The 9,841-nt window shown below is 32.3% G+C and overlaps 1 protein-coding gene across 9 annotated transcripts in view; it reads right to left on the bottom strand.

Moving 5' to 3' along the window:
• Window positions 1-4,427: 4,427 nt before the first annotated feature.
• The window catches only part of LOC139094168 (trophoblast glycoprotein), a 36,273-nt gene continuing 30,859 nt past the window's right edge, over window positions 4,428-9,841 (bottom strand). For all 9 annotated transcript variants that reach the window (XM_070645135.1, XM_070645133.1, XM_070645134.1 and 6 more), the window contains exon 3: window positions 4,428-7,899. In XM_070645135.1, coding sequence (XP_070501236.1) covers window positions 6,451-7,638 — 1,188 coding nt within the window. In that variant the 5' untranslated portion in view covers window positions 7,639-7,899 and the 3' untranslated portion in view covers window positions 4,428-6,450. The remainder of the gene's footprint in view (window positions 7,900-9,841) is intronic.

The raw sequence follows: 9,841 nt of genomic DNA, 5'->3' as shown, positions 1-9,841 counted from the left end.
TACTTTAAGGGGCATACAACTACAACAAATTAGTTCTATCTCTTTCTTTGAAATATTTTGACAATATAAGTTGGAATATATTTAGGTTTAAGGATTGTTCCTTGGTTTGCTACCAATGCTTCAATGTTTTTGAAGGGCATGCAACTACATCAAACTAATCCAAAATTTAACTTTGATGCTTGCCTGTATGATTCATTAAATCGACATGAAGAATGGCAAATTTTCGCATTACATCAACTGACATCATCTGCAAAAAATCCAACCGAAATAGCTGCAAGAAAAACATCAATTTGCGACTTTTGCGTAAAATAAATATTTAACAACCTGAAACAAAATGAATTTGAATTGGATGAGGGGCATCAAAAAGGCAAATATTTGATTCAACAATAAAAAATATTCAAGTTGAAATTTTTATTAAGATAAGAAATAAGAACAAAGATAATCAAAAACAATTTTCTGTTCTGTATAATTTTCATTATCATAAAAATAAAATAAGAAACTTCATCGCTTTTTTTTGTGTGTTTTCATCGCCTTTTATTGTTTTTAAAAATATAAAACTTTTATTTTTTTCCATTTTTTTTTTACTTCTAAATGAACGGAAGAAAAATTTTTATTTATTTCTATACAATTGAATGCATCACAGCTTAATATAATTTTCATTATACGTAATTGAATTTTCCATTTTGTTCATTTTTTTCTCCTTCTGTCTGCCTTTTTATTCTTTCTCTCTTGTCGTTCAATTTAGATTAACAAAGTGCTTTTGCTCATAATTCTTTTTTTTTCTTGGGAAAATTGTGTGGACCGTCAATGTAGAACACTCCGCATTTGATGAGGATATATTTGCGTTGCCTCAGGCAACTATAAGAGCAGAGGAATTTCAATGAATATATTCAATTTCATTGGAAATAGCTCAAAATGCTAGGTTGGAATTTTATTGCATAAAATAGTTTTAAAATCCTTTTTGGGGGTTGATTAGTTGTTACGTGACGCAGTGGTGAGCAATCTTTCATTTTTCGCGGCACACCTTGGTGGTAAGTATGCTTTCCCGAAATCGATCGGATCTCGGAAGATTTTCGGGACTCGGGACTGGACTTGGACGGGACAGTCCCGGGATTTCCCGGTCCCGGTATCGAGAAGGCATAGTGGTAAGCACCAACCGAAATCACACCAGAGTTGCAAAACAGGTGCCTGTGACAGGCAAAAACCGAACAAATTCTTGAACATTTGTATGGTTTTGTAAAAATCATATAAATGATCAAGAATTTGTATGGTTTTTACCAGTCACAGACTCCTGTTTTGCAACTCAGAATCGCACACAGCATACGGCTCGTGAGATTTCCAAAAAAAAATTGACGGCACACTAGTGTGGTGTCGGTACGTAACGGTCTTAAAAATGGTGGGAAGAGGGGGTATTGAGATGAAGATTTAATTAAGGAACCCCTCTCCGGGGTATCAAATTGTCGATTTTCACGTTACTTAATAAATGAACGACCCCATGAAAATAATTTGCATATTTTTATTTTTCTTAAGAAACTTCTACAAATTAGAGAAAATATTTCCGATTAAAATGAGGGCATTTGTTCAGCATGACAAGGGGTATTAGTAGCCTTTTGATAGAAAAAATGTGTTTTTCTGGAATTTTACTAAATTTAAAATGGGTTTTGTGCTCTTATTTTGCATAAATTAATAGCTTTTAACATAAAATTGTCTGAGTAAAATCCTTTCTATCTTAGCTGTTACATCCTTTGATCTCCCTTTGTCCTGGGACACCCATTGCCTTGGCATCCCATCAAATACCCTTCTGGGAAGGCAGTGGTCGACAACCTGTGTGTCGCGGTACATTAGTATGAAGCAAACAATTTTTGAAAATGCCATGAACAGTATGCTTTATCCGTTTTTGATCTACCCACCACAGAAGTAATTAAGGTAAAGTGAAACAACCCCCATTTTTGAGGATCCCCACCCTCTAAAACCTGATTTTTTTTCTGTATAGATCGCAAATATTTAGATGGGGGAGGGAGATTCGGGCTTTTTATCACGAAGAAACCTAACAAATTGAAGATTTTATTTCCTAAGAGGATTGGGTTGTTTTCTTCTTTTGAATGTACCCCTGGGTACACGAATATGCTCCCTTGGGTACACAAATATGCGCTACTGAGTACACCTCCTATTCATCATAATTAGGCTCATACCTATGGTTGGATGTTTCATCCGCAAAATTAAATCTTCATTCCACAGCATTATATCCTCTCTAAGTGTCTCTATTAACAATCCACAAATTTACCCTATCATCTTCTCATTCCTTGATATGCAAGAAAAATATGTTTTAAATATTATTTATGTAGATGAAATGATGCATAATTAAATTTTATAATAATTTTTTATATTCTCTGCAAAAAGTCATATGGAGATTGTATCTGCGTTTATTCTCTGTGAATGAATCCTTAAATAGCATTATCTTAATTACAAAAAACTTTATACAATTTTGGCACATGTTAAACTAGCATTATACATTACTTAACTGTACTGTAGTGTAATGTAATCATAAAATAAAAAAGTTAATTTTACACTCATGAAAAAAATTTGAATTTTTGAAATTTTGAAATTTTTAAAAATGTTTTTAAAATTTTCAAAATTCAAATTCTTCAATTTTCATTTCTAAATTAAAATTTCTAAAGCTTTCAAAATTCAAATTTTTTAATTGTCAAAATTTAAACTTTTTAATTTTCAAAATTTTAATTCTTAAATTTTCATTTCAAAATTCAAAATTTTGATTTTACAAACTTCAAATTTTTAAGTTTTCGAAATTCAAATTTTCAAAATTTTCAAAATCTTCAGAATTCAATTTCCTAAAATTTTCAAATTTTCAAAATTCAAGTTTTTAAGTTATCAAAACTTAATATTTCAAATTCTTGAATTTTTCAAACTTTTAAATTTTATTTGAATTCCTAAATTTTTAAAAAATTTGAATTTTGAAAACTTAAAAATTTGAATTTTGAAAATTTAAAAATTAGAGTTTTGAAATTTAAAAATTCAAATTCTTAAATTTTTATTTCAAAATTTAAGTTTTTTAAAATTTTTAAAATTCAAATTTTTAAAGCTTTCAAAGTTCAAATTTCTAAATTTCAAATTTTTTATAAGTTTCAAAATTCAAATTTTTAAATTTTCAAAATTCACACTTTTAAATTTCAAAATTCAAATTTTTAAGTTTTTAAAAATTAAATTTTTAAAAATTTTCAAAATTATTTTTTTCACGAGTGTATTAAAATGCGGGGAAATTCTATTTTGCAATTTCTGTTCTGAAAAGCCTGTCTTTTTTATTAGAAATTATAAATGTGCATTAGATTAAGTTTTAATTTTTTTTTTTTTTTTGATTCAGCTTTTAAATTTTATTGAGTTAGAAAAAATTAAACAAAAAAAAGAACTCTTTTGTCTGTTGTTATTTTAATATAATAATCTATATAAATGAAAAACTTCATCGTAATCGACTAAATTGTTAAGAATTTTATTCTCGTTAGTTATTTTTTTGTTTTAAAAAACATAAAAAATATATTTAAAATATAAAAAAAAATTCTCTCTTGACTATGTGAATAAATTTTGAATTTAAATTCAGATTCTCGTGCTAGAACAGCATCAAGCTGTTAGTTGGGAAATTGATGGTTGTTATCTGATAGTTTTTGTGCTTCATATTCATGGATAAACTTTTTTTTGGAATGGAATAACAAAAAATACCGTAAAGTTATGAAATGCAATCTACATCGTTATTTTTATCGTTTGCTGGTAAGCAGATTAAATGGGAAATTGGATATCTGAATTGGATTTAATTTTTTTTGACTCACAACATTGTTAGTGTTGGATAGAACTTGATATGTATATCAATTTAAAAATCAAATTTCAAAAGTGTTTATTTTTTTTTATTTTCATCAAAATAAGCTAAATTTTGTTGGTATTTTGAGCTTTTAAATTGGATTGTCTGCAGTTTAGCAGTGTCTGAGTTTGTTGGATGTTGATCAGATATGGACAGAATTTGATGACAATTTTAAGTTTGACTCTAAATGTCAAATGCTCTTGTTATGCACAGGGAACATCATCATGTGTTTGCTCCTAAAATTGTTGAAGCATATGACCAGTGTCGCTGTATTATTTTTGGATAAATAAGATGCTTCCACTGAGACACACGATGCAAATAAATCAAGTCATTTTTTGCAAAATTATAGCCGATTATTCCATAACTCGTGTTAAAAAATCCATTGAACAGTGTCCACATGCCAGCATAACGATCGGCACAAATTGAAATTGCCACCACGGCGACGAGTCGGTCGTATACTTAAAGCCAAGTGGCTGCCACTTGGCAAATTCGGTTGTTTTCGCCAAGTGGCAGCCACTTGGCTTTAAGTATACGACCGACTCGTCGCCGTAATGGCAACATTTCAATTTGTGCCGATCGGGCATGACTCTGTTATGGTGCCAGATTTCAGCAAATTTGATTTGATGAATCGATGCCAAAATCACACAGACCTGCGGACATTTTTCCCAACCTTTTTCACATCATTTCTCACAATTTCATTGATTTTCATTCATCTACCTTTTAGAATTCTATCAATTAACTCCAACCATAACAACACACAATTTTTAAATTTATTCCAAAACACGAAAATCTGATTTTTCATTCAAAATCTCTTTAATTGACTAAAAATAATAATTATTTCATTATAATCTAGCTACCATAGTAAAATTTTTCTTCAAATTATTTAAAATCAACCATTGAAATTTATACTCTCTTTTTTTTCACTAACAAAATCTTTGAGGTTGGAGGGCTTTTCCTGAAAATGACAGCAATATTTTTTGAAAAAAAGGCAAATTTTGAAGCCATGGAAATTAGAATTTTTTAATGGAAATTTTTGAAAGTTTGGGTCGTTTGGAAATTATGTAAGTTATATAGTATATTTTTAGGTTCCTAGTTCGCCATATTGACATTTTAGGTTGAGACCAAAACAGACATCGAGACTGCAATGGACATTATTCGAGATTTGTCGAAACTTAGACCAAGACTACCCATTCGACTAGGAGAATATCACAAAGTGGATTTAAGTAATGACTGTAAGGATTCTCGATACCAAAGGCATGACTTCTCAGTCTAGGAACCGCAATCGAGAGTGGGATATTGGCCGAGAATTCTCAGCGTCGGTCTCGGTATCAGTTGATCTTAGGTTTGGTTGCGATCTCGAGATTGAGAAGTTATGTTCTCGGTATCGGTCTCGAGAATCTTTACAATCAATACTCAAATTCAAATTTGTAATGCCTAACAAGTATTTGCTGGTTTTAGGGGCTAGACCAGTGAATACGATTCTAGACCTTTAAATCAAAAGCGTAGGACTAGGACCGTAGTCAGACAGTGAGGGGGTTGTAAATGGAATTTTTTCGGACTATCTCCCAAAAAACGAACAAATTGAGGATTTTTATTTCAAAAAAGGGGAGGTTTACTTACAACCTAATTCAAAGGGGGTCAATCTACAACCTAGCACCGCCCTCTAACTCAATCCAAGGGGTTTACCCTCAAAATTCTCCCTAACCTACTCTCAAAGGGGTTCATTGCCAACCTACCTCAAAAAGGTTAATCCCATCTTAGATACGCAACTGTATAGAAAAACGGTAGTCTGGTAAAAAGTTTCTCGAATATTCAGCATCTAACTCTTACATGAAAACCATTCCATAATTCACGAACGACCCCATTCCAAAAAAAGGCTTGTATAATTAATTCTAGTCATGCTTTTTCCCTCCAAATCCCATCATCATTTTCCCAAAAACAAAAAAAAAAGCCATCCCTCACCTCCGACATTTTCAACATTAATTAATTCTTCATTTAAATGAATTAAAAAAATTTCCCAGAAAAAAAAGACAAATAAATTTAATCAAAATTCAATTTACCCTCAACAATATGCCGTCGTCATTGACTCACTTGGTATCACAATTATTTTTATATTTAATTATATTTCATTTATTGGTACCAGAGTGTGGCTGTCTCAAATTCGAGTTTTATTGACATTAGATTCTCGAAAAATTCAAACAATTCGAATTCAACTTATTTTGAAATAAAAATTTCCGTTACAAAGAAAAGTAAAAATAACGGTAAAAAAAATTTTGAAAATTCAACGGTCGCTTTTTTTAAATAAATTTTAAAATAAAAATTTCCGTTACGAAGAAAAGTAAAAGTAACGGTAAAAAAAATTTTGAAAAATTCAACGGTCGCTTTTTTTAAATAAATTTTAAAATAAAAATTTCCGTTACAAAGAAAATTAAAAATAACGGTAAAAAAAATTTTGAAAAAATGCTACGGTCGCTTTTGAGAAATCCACACTCTGACTGGTACAATTTTAGGGACGAAATGAAAAAAATGGAAGATTAAAAAATAAAATTGAAGCAAAACAAAAAGTATCCGGCACAACAAACTCAAACGTATTGCTCCGGCGCATCATCATCCTTTATTGTTGTATAGTGGACCTTCCTCGAGACATTTGTCATCACAGGATTTACAATCTTCTTAATACGATTACGATTTATGTAGATGGCCATAATAACTAACGTAAGTAATATTGTTAAAATAACTACAGATAGAAAGACCAAAGCTATTGTATGACCTTTAGCTATGGCCGTATCATGACTTTGTACATGACATTTATTGTACTTGACTGATAATAATGGCTGATATTTGTGACCCTGCTTATAGCAAAATAAATTATCAAGATTACGTATCTTGACTTTTGTCTTTTTCAGCCAATCCTGTACATTATTTACCGTACAATCACATGCTAGTTGATTATATGTTAGATCGACAATTAAGTCCGTATCACGATTTGGTATATTACCCAACATATCCAACATATACAAATCAGCCTTACGCATTTGTGTAAATTTATTACGTTCGAGATCGAGAAATCTCAAATGACTTAGACACAGAATGTCAAAATTTATCTCTTCCAGTTGATTATCGCCTAGATGTAAGTCACGTAGACTCGGTAAATCACAAAATACACGCTTGTCCTTAAACTTTTTAATCTCATTCTGTTCAAGATGAAGTTTTGTTAATTTTGTTAAATTACTATTTACGAATATGTCATGTAAATCCTCAGATAATTCATCTGTAAGATTATCTGAGAATGCATTCGTAAGATGCAGTTCCATAAGATTTATAAAATTTGAAAAGACTCTCGGATGATGATGATTAAACTCGTCGTCATCTCTTGATATACTCAAATTATTATGATTGAGTATAAGACGCTTAACATTCGAGACATGATGATAACTTTTACCACGTATCTCACGTATATGATTATTGCTCATGTCTATAATTGTTAAATTATCTAAATTATTAATTGCACCAAATACATTCCATGGTAATTCGGGTACATAATTTCCGGTCCATATAAGCACTTCCGTCTGTTTTGGTAATGATTGTAACATTGTTGTATCACGAAAGCCTGTATTTGTGCAATTTACAATATATTGCATACGATCAATATATTCGCCTAGGCCACATGAACATTTATTTTGGAATTTCGATCCACAATCACCGCCATTAACAATTGGAAATGGTATGAGGATGAGAATTACCGCTGATAAATATCTCAATGACCACATTTTTGTGTTGTTTTTGCAGCTGATTCCACAATTTTTTCAATGTGCTTGTTTTGCTTTTGTGTATGGATGGGTGGTGATGTCAACCCAGGCCGCACTCAAAACAACAGCAAATAATTCCGGAATTGTTTTCCTATTGAGATTTTATGTTATTTTTTTCCTTTTTACTGCTGCTCTTCTTATGCTTGTTGTCTTTATATCTAACAATCTCGACTCGATTCAATATGCACATTTGCCAAAAACCCTCGATGTGATGTTCAGACTCTGAAATATAGAAGAAATATAATAAATTCAGTTTTATGGATGGAAATAATGGCTTGGAATTTTAAAATAAATCGAGTAAAATATTTCAATGCTTGGGATATTTTTTTTGGTTGCTTCTGGTTTGAAATGGTAAATGCTAAGGATTGGAAGCTGACAGATTAAAATGCTGAGGAATTGACCGTTATTTTTCAAATTTTGTATTTTTTGACCGTTATTTTTCGAACGTTTTTTGACAGTTAATTTTCAAATTAGATATTTTTGACCGTTAATTTTCAAATTGGGTACTTTTGAAAATTAATTTTCAAATATTTTCTAACCGTTAATTTTCCAAAAAAAAATATGATCTTTATTTTTCAAATTTTTCCTAACCGTTAAAATTGAAAATTTGAATTTTTTAAAACAATCCACTTCCATCAACCATAACTGACTACCACCATCTCACCAATTTCCCCCCAAAGCTTCCACCCCTTGACTCTATCTTTGGTCTATGCCAGAACAAAACAATATTTTTATTTTTTTCCCTTTTCTTTTTCTTTCATTGTGCCTTTATAAAACTCTATTATTATTATTGCGTTCTGTTTGCTGATGTAATGCAATCGTTTCAATGATTTTTATAGAAGGAAATGGAAATAAAGCAAGAAAGCTAAATGTAGATGGATTCTGTAGCTGGAAATTATTGTATGATTGTGAACAGTTTGTCGGGTTATTGGGTGTTGGAAGGGTTAGAGCAGTGGCTGGCAGCATGTGAGCTGCTGTAAATTAGTGTGTCTATTGCCGTGAACCGTATGTTGTGTACGGTTTCGGTCGAGGTTTACCACCAAGTTGTGCCGCGAAAAGTACAGAATAGTCGAATCCAAGTGCAAAACCAGCATCCTCAACATGCCATACCGACACCCACTACCTCACAGCTATTTTCTCCCTACTGAAACAGTCACAAAAAGCTTAGCAAAATCCAATTTGTTTCTTTCCTTTTTTGCAGCCATCCATTCGCATCCACACCAAACACATAATACAACTACGACCCAAACCACTTGACTGTTCAGTCGATTTTTACACAATTTATATTCATCACAATGAAGTTCAATTCCTACTTGACTCAAGTGCACTTCATATCTAGCAAGTATGTGAAAAAAGAAAATCAGATTATCAATATTATATTGAGTTTTTATTTTATGGATTTATTAAGTGCATTATTTAGTATTTTTTAAGTGTTACAACATACATAATCACATCATAAAAATCAGAACAAATTACAAAAGTATTGGAGCTTATTGAGTGATTTCAGCGCATTTTTGTCATAGATGTTTCATGCTAATGCTTCAATCATGGCTGGCTTGTCTGCCAGTCTACCAGCATGCCAGCTAGTCAGCCAGCCAGTCAACTAGATACTCAGTCAGTCAGCCAGCCAACCTGCCAATCAGACAGTCAGCAAGCCACCTAGCCAGACAACCAGCCATCTAGTCATCCAGTCAGTCAGTTAGTCAGTCAGTCAGTCATTCAGCCAGCCAACCAGCCAGCCAGCCAGCCAGCCAGCCGGCCAGCCAGTGAGCCAGTTGGCAAGTCACTTAGCCGCCCAGCCAGTCAACTAGCCATCCATCCAGCCAACCAGTCAGCCAGTCAATCACTCAGTCAGCTAGCCAGTCAGTCAGCCAGCCAGCCAGTCATTCATTCAGCCAACCAGCCAGTCAGTAGGCCAGCCAGCCAGTCAATCAGACAGTCAGCCAAGCCACCTAGCCTGCCAGCCAGTCAGTCAGTCATTCAGCCAGCCAGCCAACCATTTTACAAAAATTGCACTAAAAATCCCGTCCGTGTGAATTTTTTCTAATCGATTTTCCTTCAATTTCCTCTGCAAAAATTCCCATCAACTTCCCCAAGACTAACAAGAAACTGTAATAGTAAATTGCAATGTAAGGATGATTGACGCTGTTTGATTACCGTCAAT

This window comes from Chironomus tepperi, unplaced genomic scaffold (assembly GCF_022539635.2).
Source record: "Chironomus tepperi strain 1889 unplaced genomic scaffold, CSIRO-AGI_Ctep_v1 contig_351, whole genome shotgun sequence".
Lineage (NCBI taxonomy): Eukaryota > Metazoa > Arthropoda > Insecta > Diptera > Chironomidae > Chironomus > Chironomus tepperi.
This window is presented reverse-complemented; position numbering and strand designations above follow the sequence as displayed.